The sequence below is a fragment of the Asparagus officinalis genome, chromosome 8 (genome assembly GCF_001876935.1).
Source record: "Asparagus officinalis chromosome 8, Aspof.V1, whole genome shotgun sequence".
NCBI classification, from domain to species: domain Eukaryota; kingdom Viridiplantae; phylum Streptophyta; class Magnoliopsida; order Asparagales; family Asparagaceae; genus Asparagus; species Asparagus officinalis.
The window spans coordinates 62,643,153-62,670,517 of record NC_033801.1 but is presented as its reverse complement, the minus strand read 5'-3'; the positions used below and the strand labels follow the sequence as shown (position 1 = coordinate 62,670,517).

The 27,365-nt window shown below is 39.1% G+C and overlaps 3 protein-coding genes across 3 annotated transcripts; all 3 read left to right on the top strand.

Moving 5' to 3' along the window:
- On the top strand, positions 607-22,430 carry LOC109821297. Its single transcript, XM_020387484.1, has 2 exons — positions 607-885; positions 21,648-22,430. The coding sequence occupies exons 1-2, from the start codon at positions 607-609 to the stop codon at positions 22,428-22,430; spliced, it is 1,062 nt and encodes a 353-aa protein (XP_020243073.1).
- Positions 22,657-23,479, top strand: LOC109821296. Its single transcript, XM_020387483.1, has 2 exons — positions 22,657-22,699; positions 22,827-23,479. Exons 1-2 carry the CDS (start codon positions 22,657-22,659, stop codon positions 23,477-23,479), a joined length of 696 nt encoding a protein of 231 aa, XP_020243072.1.
- LOC109821295 lies at positions 24,530-25,809 on the top strand. Its single transcript, XM_020387482.1, has 3 exons — positions 24,530-24,932; positions 25,031-25,095; positions 25,516-25,809. Exons 1-3 carry the CDS (start codon positions 24,530-24,532, stop codon positions 25,807-25,809), a joined length of 762 nt encoding a protein of 253 aa, XP_020243071.1.

The following is a 27,365-nucleotide window of genomic DNA, read 5'->3' as shown; positions in this document are numbered from 1 at the left end:
AGTGAAGAAAACCAAACCAAATTACGAGTTCAATTCACCAAAATACAGTACAAATTAATCCAAACGCAGAGATTTACGTGGTTCGGTAATTACCTACGTTCACGGAGAGAGGATAGAGAGATTTCACTATATGGAGGAGAAACAATGAGTTACAATCACTCAAATAACTCTCAAAATAACACAACCAATGATCTCACACTCCCTCATAATAATCTCCCTTTCAAAGTGCTCAAAAGACTACTAATTCTCTGTTAAAGCGCGCACTGTAAACCATAGGAAATGAAGTTCCTATTTATATCAAAATCCAACCCAAAAACGAACAGGAAACAAACTGGCCAAATAACCCGCTTTCGGTCGACCGGACATGTGCTACCGATCGACCGTCAAGAAGCTCAATTTCTCACCCTGTAGTGTGCATGTTTTCGATCGACCGGCCATGTGCCACCAGTCGACCGTCCAGAGACAGGGTTTCAAACCTGTAATTCAACAGTCTGTCGGTCGACCGGGCCTATGCCGTCGGTCGACTTACCTGAGGGATTTCCTATACTCGTATTTTTGCATGAATTTGAACAAATCAACGTTATTTTCTACAATTACGTGGTAGTCATGGGAAATGATCAATCCTGTGGCATTTGTGGGATAAGTACCGTCAGGATTCGGATGCACCATGGAGTTGTTCGTGAATTGAATGAAGTGAGATTTGTTCATCAACTGAAGAAGAATCTTATTTCTGTTAGAACTTTGGAGGCAAATGGATTCAATGTGACATTTGAGACAACCAAGGGATCTTTGGTAGTGATGAAGGGAGTCTACAACAAGAATCTTTATTATCTGAAGGGAAGCACTGAGATTGACCAGGTAGCTTTAGCTGTTTCAGAGGCGGATGTGAGCAGACTTTGGTACTATAGGTTAGGGCACACAGGTGAATAATCACTACATGCGTTGTGCAAGTATAGGCTATTGAAGAGAGCCAAGAGTAGAAAGATTGAATTCTGTGAGCACTGTGTGGTAGACCCTAATGCCACTAGGAAATAACCCTAGAGGGGGGGGGGGGGGGGGGGGGGGGGGGGGTGAATAGGGTTTATGCTAATCTAATCCGATTCAATGCCAATTAAAAACTTATTAAAATAATTTATCCTAGCAAATAAGATATGCAACAATTATATGCAAAGATAAGCAATATAAACAAAGGGTAAAATAAACAAACACAAATAATATAATGGATAAATTAGACAATGAGAGAATGACGATAGAGATAAACAAAATATAAGTGCACAAGCCAAACTCAAACACACAAGAAATGAACACGGAGTTCGGACCTTTCGTCCTACGTCTCCGCTCCCCGCTCCCCACTCCCGGGGAGAATTCACTAAACAACCAAGTTTTCAACAATCACCCGAATAACGTTTATACCACACAATATATGTTTTCAATGCTCACTGATCAACGTTCACAATCACTCAAAATGTAACTACACAATTACCACATCAAGTGTTGGCCTCTCACATGTCTCCCTCAAGTGCTCAGAATTACTACCTCTCACTAGGTTTTACTACCGACGCTACTCCTCTTGGGACTAACCACGTCTCTCACCTCTACACTCCTCTTGGTGTACTTGTGCAATACAAAGTGAAAGCTCGCAATTAAGCTCTATAACGAATGATTGTTCTCTAAATAAGGTGAGAACTCAATTAAGCTCACTCTCAAGATCACAAACCCACAACCCCAAATTATACTATGTGTGAAATACTATAAGCTCAATAGGTTATGTGTGAACAATGAGTATAATCAAAACAAATCTAAACTCAAATAAATTCTAGCTTATGGAAATGAAAAATCAAATAATATAAAAAGCTAGATAAGAGTTTAGAAAAACTTCTCTATGATGACAAGAGAGAGAGGGAGAAGAGTTGAATGCTCAAACACCAATGGATGATCTCCTCAAGCTATTGTGAAAATTTCTTCACAAATAAACTCTTAAACAAACTTAAAAACCATTAAACAAACTTGTAAAACTCTTTTTAAACCTTTTTTCTTAGCTAAAATAAACTGAGGATATGTGGGGGTATTTATAGGAACCCCAAAGAAAAGAGAAAATAATGCAAAAAGACCAAAAACCAAAAACAGATAAAAGCTAGAAAAAACTAGCCGTTACAACATCAGTCGACTGATGAGCTGACTGTTACAAGCAGCTCACAGCTCATTAGTCGACTGAAGACCTCGTTAGTCGAGTGAAGACCTCATCAGTCGACTAAATAAAAAATAAAAACTTTTGATAATTCCAGGCGAGTTCATCAGTCGACTGATACACTCTATCAGTCGACTGATAACAAGTTATCAGCCTGATATGAATAGTAAAACTGATTTTTAAAGTGTCTTTAAAAATATCAAATAAATTCTAAAAATTGTAAAACTTTAGAAAATATTTATAAACATGATAATAAACATGTTGCAAAAAGAATTTTTTAAATTGCACTTCAAATTTATGAAAATTCATCATTTTGTAAAAATGTCCAAAACATGAAAACTTTATATGCTTGAAATTTAATGTTTTGACATAAACCAAAATTTAAAACTTTGCAAAATAATTATATAGACTTGATAAAAAGTATAAACTATAGTTGTTAAGTCTATAAACTAAAAGTACAATATTTTTCCAAATACAATAGATTATGAAACATATAAAAGTGTATATGAAGATATATATTGTTTCATATCTATATAGCTAAACCAAAACATATATGTATATAACTATATATATATAGAAAACCAAAACGTATATGTGTGTATATGATTGAGCTTAAAGTACCAACATACATAATATAAATCGTGAACTATTTACCCAAGATATATTGATCTTCAATTTGAGCTCGTCTTGGTAAACTTTGCGGATGAAGCTTGATATTGAATTGACTTGAATTGCAATGGCTTCATACTGATGTTCCTTCCATCATCCAAAAGGATATGATCGTGAAAGCTCTAGTCCATCCATCCTCCAACACATTGTTTGCCTAGAATAAATACAAAAATACAAACACTATATAAATAATATTAGTTGTAAAATTATTTATTAAAACACCATCAAAACAAAAGGCCAACAATCCCCTATTTTTAATGATGACAAATAATTTACACAAAGAGTATATAAAATATACAATAAATCATAATACTCATAAATATACTCACAAATCTACTTGTTTCTCCCCATTTGGCAACATTAAAAATGAGGAAAACAAAATAATGAAGAGAGCGAAGGCTCCCCCTACCTATAAGCACAGTGAGTATAAAAACAATAAAAGAAATAGAAAATGCTCCCCCTATCAAAAAGCTTTAATAAAAATATGCAATGAGGACAAAGGCAAACATGTGAGCAAGCAAGATATAGAAAACATGCTAAGTATCACTCACATACAACAAGATAATGAGAACACATATGAATGTATCATTATGGAAGAGTGTGTCTCAAAACACAAATATAAAAACCATGTATAAAACGATTTATGAAATCAAAAGAAGAAGAACATGAGAATCATGCAAAAAAATTTTAAATGAAAAACAAATCACTCAAATAAAATCATAAATCAAATTGAAATCCAACCAATATCAATTTCAACAAGAAATCAATAGAGGCAACCACATCAACCCATATAAACATTTTAACACCCGATAAACATGATTTGGAAATAAACACCTAATAAACCCGGGGGTTGCTTAAGCACAAACCTCTCATGAGAAAACCAAAAATCATAAAAACAAAAGAATTAACCAAAAAAAACTGTTTTCATATTAAAAGAAATTCAAAGCATACTTTTTAAAACCAAGAAAAAGAAAAAGAAAAATGCTAAAAATCTTGGTTTACAAATCAAAAAGGTTTTGGCACCCAAACACTATTAGTACCGAAAAATTTAGGGACATGACCCCTATCATTTAAGTTCAAAACCCTTGGTTTATGAACCATCTTAGGCACATTTGGTGCACGAACATGATTAAAACAAAAATTATGTAAATGACCTTTCCGATTGCAATAAGTGTAATGAAAGAGGCCCGTTTGATTTTGTTGACCAATAACTTATGCACGAGAAACATTTGCAAATAAAGATGATCTTTTAAAATAATTTTGCAAATATGAAACATTATTAAACAAAAGTGGTCTACTTGGAACATTTTGCGAAATAGAAGTTTTTTGCAAATCAAAACAATATTTCACCAAATGACCAACTCTACCATAAAAATAACATTCAAACTTATGTGGTCTTTTAGAAACATTTGGAAAACTAGAATTCCTTTTCAAAGCAAAACAAAACTTTGCCAAATGGCCAAACCGATCACATAGATCATATTTATACACATGAGCATGCTTATGATGAACTTTATGAGTGTATGCATGTACATGTGTGTGTGATGATGAAGCTTGATGAGATGTATAATGATCATTAGCATTGTTATGTTTGTGTGCATCATAGCAAAATTTAGCTAGATGGTCTTTTCGGCCGCAAATAGAATATTTGTAAACTTTGCTATATATGTGTGCATAATGAGTGGATGATTTTGACTTATTTACACTAGATTTGGCACACATATCCACAAGCTTTTTATGATTAACAATGCATGAATTAAGGACTGAATCTAAAGATGATATGCGTTCCTTAACAAGATTTAACTCTTCATTTTGCATACAAGCATTGTTATTAGAAGTAGAGCAATATAATCATTTACCAATGAATCTAATTTATTTTTACTAGCTTCTGCTTCTAATATGACATTTTCTTTTACATGAGATAAGCTAGTAAGAGATGAGGTCAACTTTTCATTTTCCAATTTTAACATGTCATTGTTTTTTTAAGCATAGTATTTTCTTTTGCAATGACATCAAAATTGAAAGCTAGCTTCTCATGATCGGATTTCAAAATAACATGCTTGCTTTTTAAATATAAAAAGATGTGATGCAATTTGGTGTAGGCATGCATTAATTTATCATTTGCACAAGCGAGTTCATTAATTAAAAGTTTACTTTCGGAATCGGAATCACTTACCACACTAGGGTTATCCCCTAATGGACGTGTGCATGATGGTGATGCTCTAATAAAACTTGAAAAGGAAGCCACGAAAGCTCGTCGGATCTCCTCCAAGTTTTCTTGATGTGCTTCTAAGAATTTCCACAATGTATAAGCGCTATCAAAAGAATCAAGCTTGTTAGACATAGATGAATCAAATGCATTTAGTAAAAATTCTAACACAAGCTTGTTCATAGTAAACATCTTCTTATTATTTTTACTCAACTTAGATTTCTCCAAAGTAGGTACAACATAAGCATGATCGATAATTTCCCACAAATCGATATTTTTAGATCTAACAAATAGATTAAATCTAAAACACCATTGAGCATAGGGGAAAATATTGAATTTAGGAGTAACACTAGGATCATAGCCTAAACTAGATGCACCATTCATATCCATGATAAATATATATGTATAAGCAAGATACAAATGAAATCAAAATAATATTAGCAAAAATATAAGAACAATGGATCTTTAACTCAAAGCGGTCAAGCCACAAATCAAAGAGCACCAAGCTCTGATACCAATTGTTAGACCCTAATGCCACTAGAAAATAACCCTAGGGGGGTGAATATGGTTTATGCTAATCTAATTCGATTCCATGTCAATTAAAAACTTATTAACAATTTATCCTAGCAAATAAGATATGCAACAATTATATGCAAGGATAAGTACTATAAACAAAGGGTAAAATAAACAAACACAAATAATATAGTGGATAAATTAGACAATGAGAGAATAACGATAGAGATAAATAAAATATAAGTGCACAAGCCAAACTCAAACACACAAAAAATGATCACAGAGTTCAGATCTTCCGTCCTACGTCTCCGTCCCCACTCCCAGGGAGAATTCACTACACAACCGGGTTTTTAACGCTCACCCTAATAACGTTTACACCATACAATATTGGAACGCTCACCGATCAACGTTCACAATCACTCACAATATAACTACACAACTACCACCTCAAGTGTTGGCCTCTCACGTGTCTCCCTCAAGTACTCGAAATTACTACCTCTCACTAGGCTTTACTACCGACACCACTCCTCTTGGGACCGACCAAGTCTCTCACCTCTACACTCCTATTGGTGTACTTATGCAATACAAAGTGAAACCTCTTAAGCTCTACAACAAATGATTATTCTCTAAATAAGGTGAGAACTCAATTAAGCTCACTCTCAAGGTCACAAACCCACAACCCCAAATTATACTATGTGTGAAATACTATAAGCTCAATAGGTTGTGTGTGAACAATGAGTATAATCAAAACAAATCTAAACTCAAATAAATTCTAGCTTATGAAAATAAAAAAATCAAACAATATAAAAAACTAGATAAGAGTTTAGAAAAACTTCTCTATGATGACAAGAGAGAGAGAGAGGGAGAAGAGTTGAATGCTCAAACACCAATCGATGATCTCCTCAAGCCCTTGTGAAAATTTCTTCACAAACAAACTCTTAAACAAACTTAAAAACCCTTAAACAAACTTGTAAAACTCTTTTTAAACTTTTTTCTTAGTTAAAATGAACTGAGGATATGTGGGAGTATTTATAGGAACCCCAAAGGAAAGATAAAACAAGGCAAAAAGACTAAAAAACCCAAAACAGAAAAAAGCTAGAAAAAAACTAGCGTTACAGCATCAGTCGACTGACGGGTTCGATCAGTTGACTGATGAGCTGACCGTTACAGGCAACTCACAGCTCATCAGTCGACTGAAGACCTCATCAGTTGACTAAAGACCTCATCAGTTGACTGAATAAAAAATAAAAACTTTTGATAATTCCAGGCGAGTTCTGTTAGATCCTAGAAGGGGGGGGGGGTGATTAGGGTCTTATGCTAATCTAATCCCGATTAAATACCAATTAAAAATTTTATTGATCAATTAGTTCTTGCAAGAGATAGATATGAATAAGAACGATAAGAATAAGCACAAAAGAAATATACGCTAAGCAAACACAAACATAAGATATGTTTACGAGGTTTGGTCCCCACGACCTACGTCACCGCTCCTCACCTCGAGGAGATATCCACTATCACAATCCGGTTTGGAATCTGGAACTTCTACACACTCGATATACAAGATCACCGAAAACTCTCATACTACACAAACACTATGCAATCACACTTTACACACTAAGTGTAGGAACCTAGCCCGTGTCCTCCTCCTCAAGTGCTTATTGGATTCGACCCCTTCTCTCGCCTCACACTTCTCTCGGTGTACAAGTGTATTACAAGTGATTCTCACAAATAAAGATTAAATACAATGATTTGTTCTCAACAACAAATGAGAACAAAAAAATGAAGCTCACACTCACTAAATCATACCCCACAACCCACACTATATAGTATGAAGATATTAAGCTCAATATGTGTGTGTGATAATAGTGAATAATATAACTCAATAAATATAGCTAATGAAATGAAAATGGAATAGTAAGCTATATAAGAGTTTAGAAAACTTCTCAAACAAGAAGAACAGTAGATGATGATCCCAATAGGATTTGAAAGCCACTTCTTGTTGTAGGAAAACTTCTTTTGAAACAAACTGATGAAATCAGCTTAAACAACTCTTTTAAACACACTTAAGATATTTGTTAAACATAAAAACTTAGATACTGAAAAAGAGCAGCAATGGGGTATTTATACCCACTCAAATATCAGCCAAAAACCAATCTTGAAAAGACTAAAAAACCCCCGGAGAGCCGTTGTAAAACTAGCCATTAAAAACCAATGATGGAATCCGCGGTCGACCGTGGAAATCTCGCGGTCAACCGCGAGGCACAAAAATGCTGAGAACAGGGTTTTAAGGCTGGTGGTCGATCGCGAAAGTCTCTGGATGGTTCACAGTCGACCGTCACGATCGACCATCACGGTCGACCGTGAGCACATAAAAACAATGGTATGAAAATATGCTGCTATAAGCAACGACTGTGGTGGTCGACCGCAAACTGATACAGCCAATATGACAGGTTTTTGGGCAGATTTAAAAATACTTTAAAAATAGTAAAACAATTCCAAAAATAATAAAACTTGGAGAAAAGTTTCTAAATGATAAAATGAACATGTTAGAAAAAGAATTTTTAGAAAAATAATTTTTGTTTGCAAAAACACACTGTTTTTGAAAAGTGTTCGTAAAACCTATATTTTACGAATATGAAAATTTTGAATATATATAATAGAGTATGAAAGAGCTGTAAATATGAAATAAGAGATATTGTAACAACGTTTGATGAAAAATCATTTATGTAATAGAAAACGTCAAAAATCGTGTTAAGTGTACATATATTGAGCTTAAATATAAACATACAATATATGTAAGTAAACTACTCTTATACCTAGGTAACTCCACACATATGAACTTAAATCTTTAACGCTTGATTGTCGTGTATTGAAATACCTATAAAGAGAAACATAACAACAAAACTAGAGAATATATTAGCGATAAATTGTTTGACAAATCATCATCAAAACTATATGGTCAATAAGTTCATCAGTCGACTAATAAACTCTATTAGTCGACTGATAACAAGTTATCAGCCTGATATGAATAAAGCTGATTTTTGAATTGCCTTTAAAAATATCAAATAAATTCTAAAAATTATAAAACTTTGAAAAATGTTTATAAACATGATAGTAAACATGTTACAAAAAGAATTTTTTAAATTACACTTCAAATTTGTGAAAACTCATCATTTTACAAAAATGTCCAAAACATGAAAACTTATATGCTTGAAATTTGATGTTTTGACATAAACCAAATTTTGAAACTTTGCAAAATGATTATATAGACTTGATAAAAAGTATAAACTATAGTTGTTAAATCTATAAACCAAAAATACAGTATTTTTCCAAATACAATAGAATATGAAACATATAAAAGTGTATATGAAGATATATATTGTTTCATATCTATATAGCTAAACCAAAACATATATGTATATATATAACTATATATATACAAAACCAAAACATGTATGTGTGTATATGATTGAGCTTAAAGTACCAACACACATAATATAAATCCTAAACTATTTACCCAAGCTATCTTGATCTTCAATTTGAGCTCGTCTTGGTAAACTTTGCGAATGAAGCTTGATATTGAATTGACTTGAATTGCAATGGCTTCATACTGATATTTCTTCCATCCTTCAAAGGATATGATCGTGCAAGCTCTAGTCTATTCATCCTCCAACACATTGTTTGTCTAGAATAAATACAAAATTATAAACATTAGACAAATAATATTAGTTATAAATTATTTATTAAAACATCATCAAAACAAAAAGGCCAACACTGTGTTCTTGGCAAGAAGATAAAGGTAAAGTTCGGGACAGCCGTACACAGGATGGCGAGCATCTTGGACTACATGCACATGGATGTTTGGGGTCCCACCAAGACGACATCACTTGGTGGCCAATATTGGTTCATCACGTTCGTAGATGACTATTCTAGATGTTGTTGGGTGTACACCATGAAATATAAGAATGAAGTCCTAGCATTATTTATGGAGTGAAAGAGGAGATTATAACTGCAGACTGGGAGAAAGATCAAGACGTTGCGATCCGACAACGACGACGAGTATACTTCAGACCCTTTTTAGCAGCTATGTCGAGACGAGGGCATAGAGAGGCACTTCACAGTTAGTCATACACCATAACAGAATGGGGTGACAGAGAGATTGAATTGGTCTTTACTAGAGAAGGTCCGATATTTGTTGTCACAGAGTGGTTTGAAGAAGATCTTTTGGGCTAAGGCACTTTCATATGCGAGCCACCTCATTAATAGGCTGGCTTCATCTGCGATTGAGGGGAAAACCCTATGGAGATGTGGTCGAGAGAGCCAGCACATAATTATGATTAACTCAAAGTATTTGGGTGCCCTGCATTTTATCATGTGAAGACTGGTAAACTAGAACCGTGAGCAAGGAAGGTCATATTTGTGGGATTCAAGCGTGGTGTGAAAGGTTTCAAGCTTTGGGATCCAGTCGACAAGAATATTATGCTAAGTAAAGATGTCACATTTGATGAAGCTTCAATCTCGAAGCCTACCGGCTCTCATCAGGTGGAGAGCACCCCGACATTGAAGACATCACATGTGGTGGAGATTGATGAAGCTCTACATTATCTAGATAGTATCGTATCCATTAGAGTGCTGACTGAGGTAACGCCAGGTGAGCACTACGATGATTTAGAGGATACAAGTATAGTTGAGAAGGATCAGGAACCGACGGTTCAGGTTCAGGATTCAATTGCGGTTTGACGACCCAAGAGAGACATACAAATGCGAGCGAGGTATACAAACATAGTCGTTGCATATGCACTTCCGGTGAAGAGTGTTGATGAGATGGTTCCTACCATATTTAGAGAGACCGAGCAGGGTTCGAAGGCTAATTTGTGGTAGGAGGCTATGTGGGAGGAGATGGAATCTCTTCACAAGAACGACACATAGGAGCTTGTTGAGCTTCCAAAGGGGTGAAAGGCTATTAGCTGCAAATTAGTGTATACGAAGAAGGAGGGCATTGAAGGCACTCCGGTGAGGTTCAAAGCTATGTTGGTTGCGAAGGGCTATGCACAGGAGGAAGGTATTGACTACAATAAGGTTTTTTCTCCAGTGATGAAGTACTATTCGATTCGAATTTTGCTAGCATTGGTGGCACATTATGGTTTGGAGTTAGATCAGTTGAATATGAAAATAATATTTCTTCATGGTGATCTTGATGAGGAAATCTATATGACTCAGCCATAGGGGTTCTGAGCTGCATGAAAGGAAAAGTTGGTTTGTAGGTTGAAGAAATCGCTATACAGGCTGAAGCAATCTCCGAGATAATGGTATAGGTAATTTGATGAGTTTATGCTTGGTCATTCATACATTAGGATCCAGTTTGATCCTTACGTGTATTATTGCAAGTTACAAGAAGATACGTACATTTATTTGTTGCTTTATGTCGATGACATGTTGGTTGCTTCTATCTCCAGATCCGCAATAGATGAGTTGAATGTACAACTTTCGAAGGAGTTTGAGATGAAGGATTTGGGTTAAGCTAAGCGCATTTTGGGCATGGATATCGGCAGAGACAGAGATAGGGATAGAATTTGCTTGACACAAGAGGCTTATTTGAAGAAGGTCCTACAGTGTTTAATGTGATCATGGAGACGAAGCCAGTTTGTGTACCATTGGGAGCCCATTTGAAGCTTTCAGCTGACCTTTTACTGAAGACAGTTAAAGATAGAGAGTTAATATCAAAGACTTCATATGCGAGTGCAGTTGGGAGTTTGATGTACATCATGGTTTGTACGAGACAGGATTTGTCATACACAGTGAGCATGGTTTCGAGATACATGCACGACCCAGGTCCGAATCATTGGGATGTTGTGAGATGGATTTTGAGGTACATTTGAGGTACTCTCAATGTTGGTTTGGTGTTTGAACAGGACACCAGTGGTAGGCAATTGTGTATTGGTTATGTTGATTCGGACTACGCTGGAGATTTGGATAAACGCCGGTCTACGACGGGATATATGTTCACTTTGACCCGTGTACCGGTGTGTTGGAGATGCACCTTACAGTCTATGGTGGCTTTGTCGATGACGGAGGCAGAATATATGGCGATTACAGAGGCTGTTAAGGAGGCAATTTGGTTTCGAGGGCTTTTGGAGGATCTTGGTATTTCGCAGCGATTCGTCACCATTTATTGTGATAGCATGAGTGCTATCTATTTGGCAAAAAATCAACTTTTCCATGCGAGGATAAATCATATCGACGTTTGTTATCACTTCGTTGGAGATGTTCTTGAAGATGGGGATGTTGAGCTCGTGAAGGTCCACACAAAAGACAATCTAGCAGATATACTCACAAAAGTGGTTCCGAGCAACAAGTTCGATCATTATAGAAACTTGTTGCAAATTCGTGATTGTTGAGGTCGTTCACAGTCATTTGGATGAACTACGGGTGACTTGATCCCTTGGGAGAGGGGGTACATTGGCAACCATATTAGTGCAGCCGGATTTGGCGAAACGATGCATTGGTGCTCATGTTTGTGTCGGCTCAGTTTTGGGAACACTTCGCCAAGGTGGAGAATTGTAGAAAACGACGTCGATTTGTTCAAATTCATGCAAAAATACGAGTATAGGAAATCCCTCGGGTCAGTCGACCGACGGCATAGGCTCGGTCGACCGACAAATTGTTGAATTATAGGTTTTAAAACCCTCTCTAGATGGTTGACTGGTGGCACATGTCCGGTCAACCGAAAGCGGGTTATTTGACCAGTTTGTTTCCTGTTCGGATTTTGATATAAATAGGAACTTCGTTTCCTAGGGTTACAGAGAGCATTTTAACAGAGAATTACCAGTCTTTTGAGTACTTTGAAGGAGAGATTATTGTGAGGGAGTGTGAGATCATTGGTTGGGTTATTTTGAGAGTTATTTGAGTGATTGTCACCCGTTGTTTCTCCTTCATATAGTAAAATCTCTCTATCCTCTCCCCGGGGACATAGACAATTGCCGAACCACGTAAATCTCTATGTTTGGATTGATTTGTGCTGTATTTTGGTGAATTGAACTCGTGATTTGGTTTAGTTTTCTTCACTCATCACTCGCCGACTCGTTTGGTTATCGAGCACGCTTCCGCACGACATACGACATTAATTTCTTTCTTTATTTTCTTATTCTTATTTTTCTTTCTAATTCTCTTGTTTTAATTTCTTTCATCAAATACGCACATACATATTCATGCTAGCCACCAAAATATAATGAAAATGTATATTATTTGGTTGCATCTTTAAGTACAATGAACTTGTTTGTCCTCAATATATATACAATTTTCTATACACAATGAAAATTTACACCGACTTAGGAGGCCTTAATTTTGACAAATAAAATAAATGTCTCCAACAGGTTGTGAGATATCATCATGATAATGTGACAATTATGTGATCATCCGCATTTTCAGATTTCAAAGGTTTCACTATGTCTTGAACTTTGGCATACATGTCTCAAATTTATGTTTGTCTCAGGATGAATGTTGCATGAAATCAATAGGGAACTCTTTGTGGTAATGTTATTTTGACAATAGTATCACTCTCAAACCTTTTGGTGTCAATAATGTGAACCTGCAAAGGATAAAACATGGTTAACTTACGAAGTAGTACCTTTTTCAAGCTGATCATATCTTGAAATTGAATGTCATATAATAACTTTAAAAATATAGTAATAAAGTGACGATCCATATCTCAAAACGTCGCATGGGTACTAGTTCATGTGACGATCTCTGAGTTGAGATTCCATAGATGGCTCCACGTTATCTATAGGAATCTCACTTTCACTGTCTCTAACTCGAAGAGGAACTACTTCCTCTTCCATCACTGGCTCTGCAACAATCTCTTCGGTCTCGTACAAACCCAAATCTTGGCCTACCTATCCTCCTCGAGGAAGTCAACATCTCGCAACTTTAACTCAGCTACAGTCCCATCATCCTGCTCACCAATAAACACATATCCCTTAGAGTGTTTGGAATAGCATATGAAAATATACTTTTTTTCCCTCTAGGGCTCCACTTCCCATACCGATAGAAGTGGTGAGTATGTAAGCAACACACCCCCACGGATATAAGTGATCCAACACTGGCTTGTCGCACGTCCATAACACATAGAGTGTTGACTATATTGATTTTGAAGGTACACAATTCACAATGTATGCCGTTGTCAATAGCGCAACTCCCCAAAAATGAAATGGGTACATTGGCATGTGCTATCATACTCCAAACCATATCAAGTAGAGTCCTACTTCTATTCTCCGCAATATCATTTTATTGCGGAGCATAAGACATTGGCAGTTGTCTAATTATTTTCTTTTCATCACACAGTTTCGTAAACTAAATGGATAGATAATCTCTACCACGATCAATGCACAAAGCCTCAATGCTTTTGCCTAATTGATTTTGCACCTCGCTTATAGAGCATTTGATGTAATCCACTGCCTCAGATCAGTGTGAAATAAAACACACATGACCAAATATAGAGTAGTCATCCATAAAAGTGAGAAAATAAGATGTGTCAATATGTGCCTTCACATTCATTGGTCCACAGGTATCAAAGTGTACTAATGGCAATTGAGTGGTTGCTCACTTTGCTTAGCCAAATGGCTTTCTTGTGGCTTTACCTGCCAGACAATATTCGTAGGTGGACAGGTCTACCTTAACAAGAGTACCAAGAAGGCCGCCCCTAGCGAGCCTACTCATCCTGCCCTACCCAAATGTGACCTGGTCTACTGTGCCATAAATCGGATCCAATCATATAATTTACAAATAAAGTAGAAAATAAAGTAGTTTTACTGCCTACTAAAAAGTCACAGTCAAAAGCAACTAAACCATTAATCTCATGTCCAACACCAAGCAAAGAGTCAGCTTATACAAATTTAACTAAACTATTCTAAAAATAAATGCCATATCCTAAAGACATCATTGTTTGTTAGAAAATTTGTAATAAGAAAATGAAAGAATTGAATTTGATTTATTCTCTCTAACCGCTTAGAAAAAGAATATTTATAACTCTCTCAATCTCGATTACAATTTGAATTCCTAATTATAAAAGAGAAGAGAATTAATGTAAATTCTCCCATTTGTTTAAGTTTGGGTTCTTTACGGTAGTGATGGAGTGCCTCCCTCGAATGCTCGCGTCGAGTTTGTTCTCCGTTGATGATCCGAACGTCTTGTTTTACTGGAACGTTGTTAATTCTTCTTGATTAATATCGAGGATAACTTGTATGGCAAGTTTGAAATTAACTCTTGACGAGTTAATAACTCAGAGCAAGTTTTAGAAGAATTTACAGAGTAAGTTTTGAACTCTGATCGAGTTAAAAAACTCTGAACGAGTTTAGAAGAACTTGGAGAGCAAGTTTTGAACTCTGATCGAGTTGAGAAGAACTCTTAGAAAGAGTTCACAAACCAAGCCGAGTAATCTCAAAGGCTTTAATAAAAGCCTTCCAAGATGATCCAAGAATTCCTTCAAGTTGCTGATCTCCAAAACTTCAAGAAGATTTGAAGAAGCCGAGCCGGTCTCCCAAAAGTCAGATCTGAAAGATGATCTCCAGATCCAAAAGATGATTGCCAAGATCCGATCTGCCAAAAAGCTAGTGATCCCTAAAAAAGAGACCCGAACTCAGTTGAGTTTATCCATATTTATAGGGATATTAAGGGGTGTAACTACCCCCTTAATCTGTTCCTAAGTGGGGCAGAAATCCCTCCAATCGTGGGGGAAAACGCCAAAAATAGCGTTCTGGGCCCGAACTCTGCGTTTTAGACCTGAAACGCATAGTTGGGCATTTCCAGTTGGCTCAAAACGCAATGGCCGCACTACTTTAAGAGTCTGAGACGCAAGAATAAACTCTGCGTTTGGATTTGGAATGCAGAGTTGGGTTCTGCGTTTTAGGCTGAAAACACAACAATGAAGGTTGCGTTAGGATCTGGAACGCAACGATGAACCCTGTATTTTGGGCTAAAAACGCAGCAGTGAGCTCTGCATTTAGATCTGGAATGCAGCGATGAACCCTGCGTTTTGGACTAAAAATACAGCAGTGAGCTCTACGTTTGGATTTGGAACTCTGCGTTTTGACTGGGATGCAGAGACGAGCCTCAGGCGGGCTTGGCGAACTTTAGGCTAAGTTCAATATTTTGGTGAAGTCCAGTCTTGCAGATGGACTTCAGAACATAGCTTGCTGTGAAGAACAGGACATAACTTTCAAACCGTAAGTCGGAATTGAACGAATTATATATAAAAATCGGCTATCTCGACGAGACGGAGCCAAATAAACCTCCGAAGGGGGTTTGCACCATCCGTTTTGCCAAATTCCCTCTGGTTTGAGAGATATCTGCGTTTTAATTTGAAGAGACCATCAATTTGTAGTCTCTTATGCTAGACCGTTGCAAAGGTCATCACCTTGTAACCTTCATCTTGGCTCCTTGAAAATATAAGAGTTGTCAAATTGTCACTCTCGATATTGATTGTGAAGGCCGTTGAATAGAGCTTTCATCAGTTATTATGAAGGTCGTCAGATTGTAACCTTCATCGATCCACGTGAAAGTCTTCAAATTGTAGTATTATGGAAGTCGTCAAATTATAACTTCCATCATTAGTGTTTGATGAGGATAAGCTATCTGCAGTGATTTTTAGACAACCTACAGAACCCCCTCCAAAGTTTTCGAAAGTTCACGGTTGAGTGGGACGAATTTTCGGAATACTTTGGATCTTAACTCTGATCTTAGAGTTGTTGATTCCTTATCACAAAGGAGTTATTCTCTGCAGCTGCTTCAATGGCATCTTGAAGAGATTTATCACGCATGACCTATGTGAGGATGAGCTTCAAAGAGAAACTGTAGCGACGGTACAAGTTACTCATGAGCAGAAGCTCTCAAACGTCACGTCACAGCTCACATCCATTCAGCTGATGGACCCGTAAACATTCATAGGATTTTTGGCAAACTCTCAGCCATCAACAGATTTGATAAGCTTTTACCGACTACCGTTTGAGTCAAGCTAACATGTGCATTGTCTAAGTCTGTTCCACATGTAACATTGTGCTAAAAGAATAAACTCTCTTAGACTTAGTACTATGATTTAAAATACATAGACTTTGTCGTTTTCACGGGAAAAGACTAACCGGTAACGCGTGTTAGGCGTAGGCTTATCTCTAATTAGAGATTGAGATAAAGTCCCCAAACATGGATTTTGGTTCCCTTTTCGCGACAAAAGACTAACTGGCAACGCGTGTTAGGCGTAGACTTATCTCTAATTAGGGATCGAGATAAAGTCCTCCATGCATGAAAGACATGGATTTTTGGTGCTACGATGTTGAATACGTAAACTTGGTTATTTTTGCGGGATTAAACCACCTGGCAGCATGTGTTAGATGCATGCTTATCTCTGTTTAGGGGTCGAGATAAATTCCCCCAGACATGGATTCTGGTTCCCTTTTTATGGTAAAAGACTAACCGACAACGCGTGTTAGACGTAGACTTATCTCTAATTAGGGATCGAGATAAAGTCTTTGTAAGGACCTTGAATTTTTGATATTGCTTTAAATAAATTTTCTCGTACTTTAAATATTAAATTATTATTTTACCTGATTTTCTAAAATTTGCTATGATTTAATAATATAGTTTTATATTTATTTAACAAATTTATAATTTATAAATTTAATTGTTACGGTAAAGACTTTTAAATTAATAATTAATTATTCATTATTGTTATTAATATTTACTATGCAAAGCATAATATACAATAATGTTTATTTTTATTGTGATGTAATACACAGAGTATATATGCAATAATAGATACACATATCATAATAAATGTTGTAGTTATAAATGAGTAGGATAGTTATATACAAGAGCTTGAATTTTTTGTGAACCCATTTGAGAATAATCCAAAATTGTTGCTTCCCGTCAAATCCCCAACAACTATTTCTCCCTCATCACGTTCTCTCCCTCCTCACTTTTCCAAGAAGACTGCTGCCCACGCGCATCCTCACTCATTATTTTATTTTATTTTTTTATTCAAAAATTTTCTATTTAAGACCCTGCCTCTCTTCTCGTGCTCACACTCTCTCTATCTCTCATCATCTCAATATCTCCCTCTCCCTCTCTCTCAATCAGCTCACACTCTCAATCACTCTTCTCTCTCTCTCTCTCTTTCTCTCTTCAATTAAACCTAACCCAGCTCCCCAAGCTCCGCCCTCAGTTATCGCCCTCGACCCTCACCCAGCTCGCCGCCCCACACCGCCAGCCTCAGGCCATGCTTCAACGTCGGCGCCCAACTGCGAACGCCACCAGCGAGCTCCAGCCAACTGACTCGCCGCCGAACGCCCTTCGCCCGTGCTCCGTCCTCCGTTCGCCGCCAAGAAGCCCCACCTACCGACCTCCTCTCTCCTCTCTCTTGTTCTTCCCCACAAAACCCAGCAGCACCACCTCCACCCTTTCCTGCTCGTCGCCGACAGCCAGCCGCCGCCTGAGCGCCACCTCCCAGCAGACCTCACCCATCCCAGTCTGGCCCCCTACCGCACCTCCACCCCCTCTCCCGCTGTCCCAAACAGTCCCTCGTCCACCACGCCGCCGCTCAGCTCCGCCGTCGCCCTCAACCAGCCCAGTCGAGCTTCCCGACTCCTCTCCTTAGCCTTTGCTCGACGCCCTGACCCGCTGCCAGTCTCCTCTCGCTGCTCCTCCTCAACCACATCCCTACCTAAGCTCCTCCACCATCTTTTCCCCTTGCCGACGACCCTTGAACCTTGCCCGGACCACCTCCGCCCTCCTCCTGTTCGCCAACAACCGCCAACCTCCACCGCGGTCGCCTCCCGAGCTCGCCCAACTCCCCAGATCCGAGTCCATCCGTGCCGAGCACCTCCTCGGCGCTCGTAGCTAAACGCGGACCCGTATCCTCACACGGTAACGACGTATCGATCGATAATAACCCGAGGTAAGATCCCTATTCTTGCTCAGTACAATTTTAGATTGATAACAGATTAATTATGCATAAGAACTCATTTCTCGAATAATTATTCGTTACAAATATAGAACTGTCGTGAACATATTGAACTGAGAACTATAACGTATAGAACTGTCATGAACAAAATGGACTGTGAACAATAACGTATGACCATTCACATTGTAATACACATACTGTGATGACCTGCACGGATTTATTTGACGAATGATATTAAAAAGTATAAAAAATAATATTTTAATAATAGATACTGTAAAGATAAAATAAAATAAAATTATTTTAGGTTAATTTATAATTTCAAAGAATTTATTTGATAAAATAATCATTTTAAAATAATTATAATAAATTATTTGGTGAAAAATCATTTTAGAGTAATTATAATAAATTAATAGAATTTATTTGATAAAAGAATTATTTTAGAATAATTATAAATAATTTAAAAGAATTTATTTTATAATAAGTATTAATTTAGAATAATTTCAATAATTTAAGAGAGTTTTATAAAAGGAATTATTTTAGAACATTTATAAACAATTTTAAAGGATTTATTTTAGAAAATGGATTATTATGAATTATTCATGATTTATGTTTCTTAATTTTAATTATGTGATATGCTATGATATTGTTGTATATGATTAGTTGCATTTATTACTCTTTGTTACGTTTGAGAACTGATAGAAATTCATGACTAGTGTGGCCTGGTGTGTCCTGTTTAAGACTTAGAAACCTGTGTGTATGTTAACTGTGGCCTGGTGTGTCCTGTTTAAGACTTAGAAACCTGTGTGTATGTTAACTTAGAAAAACAAGAGAGTTAGGGTGGGAAAGTCATGGTTCATGTGATCGGATAAGGCTGTTGATGTATCTTCTAGGCTCGCGCCAGTGGTTGGTGTCGCCACTGGGGTTGGTTTGTAGGGCTAAAGTGAAATGTGTACATCACTTTGATCAGTGGAAAATTTATTTCGTCACCCGGGTCTGTTTGAAGTTTGAACCAGGCAGAAAACAGATTGCGTGTAGTCCTCTAGGCCGCATGTGTAGCGGGATTGGATACACGTAGGGGATTTGTGAACAGTCAGTTATCCAATGATATGAACGTTGACTCTGTGTGAACACGTAGGGGATTTGTGAACAGTCAGTTATCCAATGATATGAACGTTGACTCTGTGTGAGATATGTACAAGTGACCTGCTATACAATGGCTAGTAGTATGACCTCGTTACTTGGATGATTAGTCTGATCGCTAGTTGCATGACCTTGTTGTAGACGTCAAAAAATGCTTACAGACATCCAAATATCACTCAAGGCAAAGAGAAGACGATAAACGCCATTCTCTTAATCAGAGGGGATCATTCAAAGGAAGCGAGACAACATGGAAGAATAATGTACACACCAACAGGCAGTACATGGCGGCGCGACAAGCAGTTAAACCACGAAAAAGGTGGTTAAAGGTCGTGGGAGAACAGTTTCAAACACGAGGAAACGTGAGTGTAACTGCCCCTTTAGCCGCGGCAGCCCACACTGTCGCGCCAATAGCCGCGGCAGTGTTGACTGACGCGGCCAAAGAGTATTTGTTTGGTCAGTTATCTCGCCCCCATTTCCACTGTTATGCACTGCTACCCCTATAAATACCTCCCTAGACACGAAATAAAGAAGAGAGAGCAGATTGGAGAAGAAAAGGCTTGAGCTTTTGGTGATTTTGAGGAAGAGAGAGAGAATTTTCATCTTTCATAAACATCACTTGGTGATTCCTAGAGATCTAAGCTCAGACTTGATCTTTGGAAGAGTGAACATCTTACATCGATAAGATATTCGCTTCAAATCCCTACTTCGATAAATGAAGGAAGGATCTTTAAACACCCTCACGATCTGTGAATCGGTGGTCCACGAGCCAAAGCACTCCCGGCACAGGCAAAGTCCCACAAAACAGAATTTGATAAACGATTTCTATGTTATTTTCTCGAGAGTTGTAATTTTCTCAATTTTTCATTGTAATTCTTTGTAAACGATTGAAGTTTTAATGGAATCGATAATGGAAACGACTTTCGTTGAAAACACTTGTTACTGATCGATTTTAGATTCTTCTGATTATTATATTCTAGTGGTAGATTTCAGTTAGATTATTACTATTATTATTATTTTTGTTCTTGCATTGGTCGTTTGACCGTTTCTGCTTTCCTTGTGGGATCTTGCCGTGTGCCATACACGCTGACGTACACCTGTTTTCTCTAGTGTACGTCAGATTTAGAGGACGGACAGGTCCAGTATGATGATGCATTAGAGCAGGAGTATGCCCAGCCGGAATGTCTTCCAGGTGGAACAGAAGAACAGACGGAAACTTAGCCTTTTCTTTTACGTAGTCACTGATGGACACTAGATTACTTATGTAGTACCTTATCCTTTAGTCTTTCGAGGGACTTAGTTATTTTTGCAGTACTTCCTTCTTATTTTGTTGGACTATGTATTTTCTTATTTTAGTTAGACTATTTTGTAATAAGGGCATGTTTGGCTCAAACTTTGTGTCTTGGATAATATTCTATTTGTGATATGTCGCTTTTTTTATTCTGAGTTGTTCATTATATTCTCGCTACTGTGATTGGGGACCTGTGCCTTCGCTTTATATTTGTTTGACACTTAGCGTATTAGATTGAGCAGAAAGGGTCTAGTACTTATTTCTCCTCAGCCTAATACGTCACGGGCTTGTTCACGTTACGATTCCCTGGTATTGGGAAGCTGGCGTGACAGGTTTTTCTGGTGGCCCATGCAGGTCACGGACCCGATCACGGTCCCGATTTTCTACTAGTGAAAATATAATGAATAATTTAGACGCATATCATATTTCATCCGTAAGACTGTACTTAGCCCTTATCTTAGTATTTTGAAAAAAATAATATATTTTTGTCCCTATCTTACTCAATTTCGATTTGATTTTGACTTGATTTTCTGGGTCATCCTATTATAATTTTGATCCTCGTTGCCTTCCCTTCAGAACCATGGTGGGTACACGTAACAATGGTAACCCGTCTAGTAGTAATGTCCCGCCTCCCGAAGTGGACCCGCGCCAACTTTTGGCAATGATTCTGGGACTGGCGATGAATTAGCAGCATTTGGCTGGGCACTTGCAGCGGGAGCCTCACCAGCCTCCCCCTCGTACAGAACCTGGTGTTAGAGAGTTTCGGTATAGACGACCTCCTTCTTTCTCCGGTGCCGAAGGACCACTAGCAGCAGAAGAGCTCCTGAAGGTTACCGAGACTATCCTTACGGTGACCCGCATTGCCCCTGCAGAGTGGGTGGACCTTATGGATGTCCAGCTCACTGATACGGCTCGAATCTGGTGGGCTGCTAAGAAGACACACCTGGAGAGGCCGATTCTGTGGGAAACGCTCACGGAACGCTTCAATAAGAAGTATTTTCCACAGTCAGCCCGGGATGAGCTTCTGCGTAGATTTGTTGAGCTAAAGCAGGGAGGACGAAAAGTTGATGAGTATGAAGCTGAGTCCTCTTCTCTTAGTCGGTATGCTCCCCATCTGGTTACCGACCCGACTATTAGGAAGCATCAGTTCCAGAAGGGTCTGGACAAGTATATCAGGTTGGCTCTGGCTGGTAGAGCACTTACGTCTCATGACACCGTACTGGATGCAGCGCGTGAGATCGAGAGTGTTCAGAAGGAACCAGAAGATCCACATGTGGTTCAGAGTAGGACACCAGTAGCTCCATCCCAAAATGTCGAGCGTCCCCCTCTGAGACAGCAGCAGGCTCCGCAGAGGCAACAGTTTTCCCAACGACAACCACTTCATCTAGGCCACCCCTATCAGCACCCTGGAGTGCAGACTCTTGGCCAGCCTTCGATAAAGTGTTCCTATTGTAGCCACGTTGGGCATACTTAGCAGGAGTGCCCCAGGCGTCTTCATCTGTGCTTCAACTGTGGGTCCCCCGGGGCAGCAGGCCCGCTTGCCCCCACCTCTAGTCCGGGCAGCTCTTTCAGCTCCACCTCGACCTGCTCCAGTAGCACCAGCTCAGCAAGGACCCTATCCCCGAGCAGGGCCTCTACTTCCTCAGAAGCAGTTTTATCAGCAGGCACAGGGGTAGCAACCTCCACGTCAAACATTCATGATGTCAGCTGTGGAAGCTGAGGCGAACGATCCGGTTATCACTGGTAAGAACTGTTCATTCTTAGTTTTACTTGCATATGAATTTTTCCTTATTTAGCATTACCTGATGATAGCATGATAGGATTTGTTATGAGTACTAAGTTTAGTCGCGTTTACCTCCTCCTGTAATAGGCAAGGTTCTTGTTTCCTCCGTTCCTGCTTTATCACTCTTTGATTCTGGGGCTTCCCATCATTTCTTATCTCGTCGATTTGCGACCGCCCACTCTCTTCCTATAACTCCTCTGACCACAGACGGGAATATCAATACTGGCAGTGGTGTTTTAGTAGCGTCCAGTGGTTATGAAACATGTCCGGTGGTCATCAGCGGGAGAGAGCTCTTTGCAGATTTCCTGGTGATTGATTTGCTAAGCTTCGATGCAGTTTTTAGAATGGATTGGTTGGGGTCATTCTTTACCACTATTGATTGTCACCGTCGGAGTGTAGTATTTGAGATACCGGATCACCCGAGGTTTGAGTTCCTCAGTGGTAGTACATCGGCCGGACCGGTAGAGTACAGAGCTAGACCGAAGAAGGCGACGTTTGCTGCCATGCAGGTGGAAACCGAGATGCTAATTGTAGTTCGGGAATTTGAAGATGTGTTACCCGATGATATTTACGGATTGCCACCAGATCGAGCAATTGAGTTTTCCATAGAACTGAAGCTTGGAGTTGCTCCGATCTCCAAGACCCCTTATCGTATGCCTTCGACTGAGTTGGCCGAGCTTCAAACTCTGTTGGATGATCTTTTGCAAAGAGGCTTGATACGACCTAGTGTATCGGCCTGAGGAGCACCTGTATTACTTGTGAATAAGAAGGATGGATCCAAGAGAATGTGCATTGACTACCGGGAGTTGAATGATGTGATAGTGAAGAATAAGTATCCACTTCCCCGTATTGATGATATCTTCGACCAATTAGGAGGATCGAGAGTATTTTCTAAGCTGGATCTGCGAAGTGGATATCACCAAGTGAAGGTCAAGGACTCTGATGTCCCCAAGACTGTGTTCCGGACGAGATATGGACATTATGAGTTCTTAGTGATGCCGTTTGGTGTGACTAATGCGCCAGCGACATTTATGAACCTAATGAATCTGGTTTTCTATGATGTGCTGAACAAGTTTATAGAAGTCTTTATTGATGATATCCTAGTGTACTCTAAGAGTGAAGCGGAACATGCGGAGCATTTGCGGTACGTGCTGAAGACCTTGAGAGAGCATCGGCTATTCGCCAAGTATAGTAAGTGTCAATTATGGCTAGACCGCATTGCATTTCTAGGACACGTGGTTTCAGGAGACGGCATATCTGTGGACCCGGATAAAGTAGCTGCTGTTAAGGATTAGCCTACCCCTAAGTCGGTGTCCGACATTAAGAGCTTCATAGGATTAGCTGGATATTACCGACGTTTCATCAAGGATTTCTCGAAGATTGCGGAACCGATGACGCGTCTTATGAAGAAGGATATTAAATTCATCTGGTCCGACGCTTGTGAGCAGGCGTTTGAGGAGTTAAAGTATCGACTGATCTCGGCCCCAGTCTTGACGATACTAGATAAGAGTGAGAACTTTGAGGTGTTTTGCGACGCATCAAGTAGAGGATTGGGATGCGTTCTTTAGCAAGATGGTCATGTAGTAGTGTATGCTTCTCGTCAGTTGAAGAAGCATGAGCAGAATTACCCTACCCACGACCTAGAGTTGGCAGCTGTGATTTTTGCTCTTAAGCTTTGGAGACATTATTTGTTGGGGGAGCAAGTGAAAGTGTTTACGGATCATAAGAGTTTGAAGTACATTTTTACTCAGAAGGAGCTCAACATGAGGCAGCGTCGATGGATAGAACTGATGGTAGATTACGACATTGACCTTCAGTACCACCCTGGCAAGGTCAATGTAGTACCAGATGCTTTGAGCCGTTTACCAGCAATCATGACCCTCACAGCTCAGTGGAGACTTCAGCAGGAAGTGAGGGATATGAGTATAGAAGTTCTACTTCCAGGAGTCACCGCTTCCTTGATGAATCTTCAAATTCAATCGACATTGGTCCAGCGAATCAAGGCTGCACAATCAGGTGACTCATTTCTTCAGAAGTGCAGAGAGTTAGCATCGACTGGTCTTCGGTCGGAATTTATTGTTCATGAGGACGGATCCTTACGATTTGAGAGTCGTATCTGCATATCAGAAGTAGATATTCGAGAAGAATTATTACGGGAAGCTCACAGCTCACCGTACTTTATTCACTATGGAGGTATGAAGATGTACAAGGATCTGTAACTAAACTTTTGGTGGCGTGGTATGAAGAGAGATGTGGCTCGTAGTGTGGCAAAGTACCTTGTATGTCAGCAGGTGAAGGCAGAGCATCAGCACATCGCAGGTCTATTGCAGCCGTTGCCTATTCCGGAGTGGACATGGTAACATGTCACCATGAACTTCGTTACTGGCTTACCTCGGAGCACTAGACAGAATGATGCTATTTGGGTGATCTTAGATCGATTAACCAAATCGGCTCACTTTATTCCATTTCGAGTAGGACAGTCAACGAAACATCTTGCTTAGAGATACATGGAGGAGATTGTACGATTGTACAGAGTTCCAGTATGCATCGTTTTAGATCGTGATACCCGATTTACCTCAGAATTCTGGAAGAGTTTGCAGGCGAGCCTTAGGACCAATCTCAGTTTTAGCACAGTTTATCATCCTCAGACTGATGGGCAATCGGAAAGGACCATTTAGATTTTAGAGGATATGCTTAGAGCATGTATGCTTGACTTTCACGGGTCGTGGGAAGATCACTTTATTTGATGGAGTTTTCATACAATAATGGCTTCTAGGCTAGCATTGGAATGGCTCCTTTCGCGACATTATATGGGAGGAAGTGTCGCTCTCCTTTGAGTTGGGACGATATTGGTGAACGAGAGATTTTTGGGCCGGAGTTGATTAACAAGTCAGTTGATGCTGTCAGAATCATTCGGGAAATACTTCGCATAACGCAGGACCGATTCAAGCATTGGGCGGATGCGAAGTGTCAACACTTGGAGTTTCAGCCAGGAGACCATGTGTTCCTAAAGATTTCTCCCAACCGAGGTAACATTCGCTTTGGAAGGCGTGGGAAGTTGAGTCCATGATATGTTGGACCTTTCGACATATTAGAGAGAGTTGGAGAAGTGGCGTATCGACTTGCATTACCACCCGCATTGGCTGGAGTGCATGACGTATTCCACATTTCTCAGTTGTGGAGATATGTCGAAGATCCGAGCCATATCGTAGATTTCTCGGAGATTGAGGTGCTACCTGATTTGACATACAAGAAACAACCTGTAGTGATTTAGGACCAAAGAGAGAAGACTCTCCGAAACAAAACCGTCACGCTTGTCCGTGTGATGTGGCACCCAGATTCTCCTAGCGAGTCGACTTGGGAGACCGAGTCTGAAATGAGACAACGATACCCTCATCTGTTTCCTGAATCTTAGTTGTCATATCTTGTACCTTACCATGTATCGTTCTTGTCTTACCTTCTCCTCTGCTTATGGAGATGCAGTATTTTTTTTTTGAATTCTTCTCTATATGTGTTGAGTTGAGTCTGCCTTTCCATATCTTTGTCCTTGGATTCTTTGCGTATCACTCTTATTTTAATTCCGAAGACAGAATTTAGTTTAAGTGGGGTAAGATGTAAGGACCTTGAATTTTCGATATTAGTTTAAATAAATTTTTTAGTACTTTAAATATTAAATTATTATTTTACCTGATTTTCTAAATTTTGCTATGATTTAATAATATGGTTTTATATTTATTTAACAAATTTGTAATTTATAAATTTAATTGTTACGGTAAAGACTTTTAAATTAATAATTAATTATTCATTATTGTTATTAATATTTACTATGTAAAGCATAATATACAATAATGTTTATTTTTATTGTGATAATACACAGAGTATATATGCAATAATAGATACACATATCATAATAAATGTTGTAGTTATAAATGAGTAGGATAGTTATATGCAAGAGCTTGAATTTTTTGTGAACCCATTTGAGAATAATCCAAAATTGTTGCTTCCCGTCAAATCCCCAACAACCATCCCTCCCTCATCACGTTCTCTCCCTCCTCACTTTTCCAAGAAGACTGTTGCCCACGCGCATCCTTACTCATTATTTTATTTTATTTTTTTATTCAAAAATTTTCTATTTAAGCCCCTGCCTCTCTTCTCGTGCTCACACTCTCTCTATCTCTCATCATCTCAATATCTCCCTCTCCCTCTCTCTCTCAATCAGCTCACTCTCAATCACTCTTCTCTCTCTCTCTCTCTTTCTCTCTTCAATTAAACCTAACCCAGCTCCCCAAGCTCCGCCCTCAGTCATCGCCTCGACCCTTCACCCAGCTCCCGCTGCCTCACGCCAGCTCAGCCATTGCTTCGATCCGCGCGCCCAGCATCGAACGCCGCCTAGGCGAGCCTCCAGCCACCGCACCTGCCTACGAACTGCCTCCGCTTCGCCGCTCCTCTCCGTTTGCGCCGCCAAGAAGCCCACCCCCGGACCTTCCTCTCTCCTCTCTCTGTTCTTCCCACAAACCCAGCCAGCCACCACCTCCCCGCCCTTCCTACTTCGTCGCCGACACGCAGCCGCCGCCTGTGCCGCACCTCCCAGCCAGACCTCACCAGCACAGCTTCGGCCCTAGCGCA

What these genes read in the sequence shown, in the direction of transcription:
- LOC109821297 (XM_020387484.1), top strand. Translation starts at nt 607, where the DNA reads ATGGGAAATGATCAATCCTGTGGCATTTGTGGGATAAGTACCGTCAGG. An exon ending in TAGCTGTTTCAGAGGCGGAT is followed by an intron (nt 886 to 21,647) that starts GTGAGCAGACTT and finishes ATGAATTAGCAG; the next exon opens with CATTTGGCTGGGCACTTGCA.
- LOC109821296 (XM_020387483.1), top strand. Translation starts at nt 22,657, where the DNA reads ATGTCAGCTGTGGAAGCTGAGGCGAACGATCCGGTTATCACTG. An exon ending in GAACGATCCGGTTATCACTG is followed by an intron (nt 22,700 to 22,826) that starts GTAAGAACTGTT and finishes CTCCTGTAATAG; the next exon opens with GCAAGGTTCTTGTTTCCTCC.
- LOC109821295 (XM_020387482.1), top strand. Translation starts at nt 24,530, where the DNA reads ATGGTAGATTACGACATTGACCTTCAGTACCACCCTGGCAAGGTCAAT. An exon ending in GTACTTTATTCACTATGGAG is followed by an intron (nt 24,933 to 25,030) that starts GTATGAAGATGT and finishes GTATGTCAGCAG; the next exon opens with GTGAAGGCAGAGCATCAGCA. An exon ending in CCTATTCCGGAGTGGACATG is followed by an intron (nt 25,096 to 25,515) that starts GTAACATGTCAC and finishes AATGGCTTCTAG; the next exon opens with GCTAGCATTGGAATGGCTCC.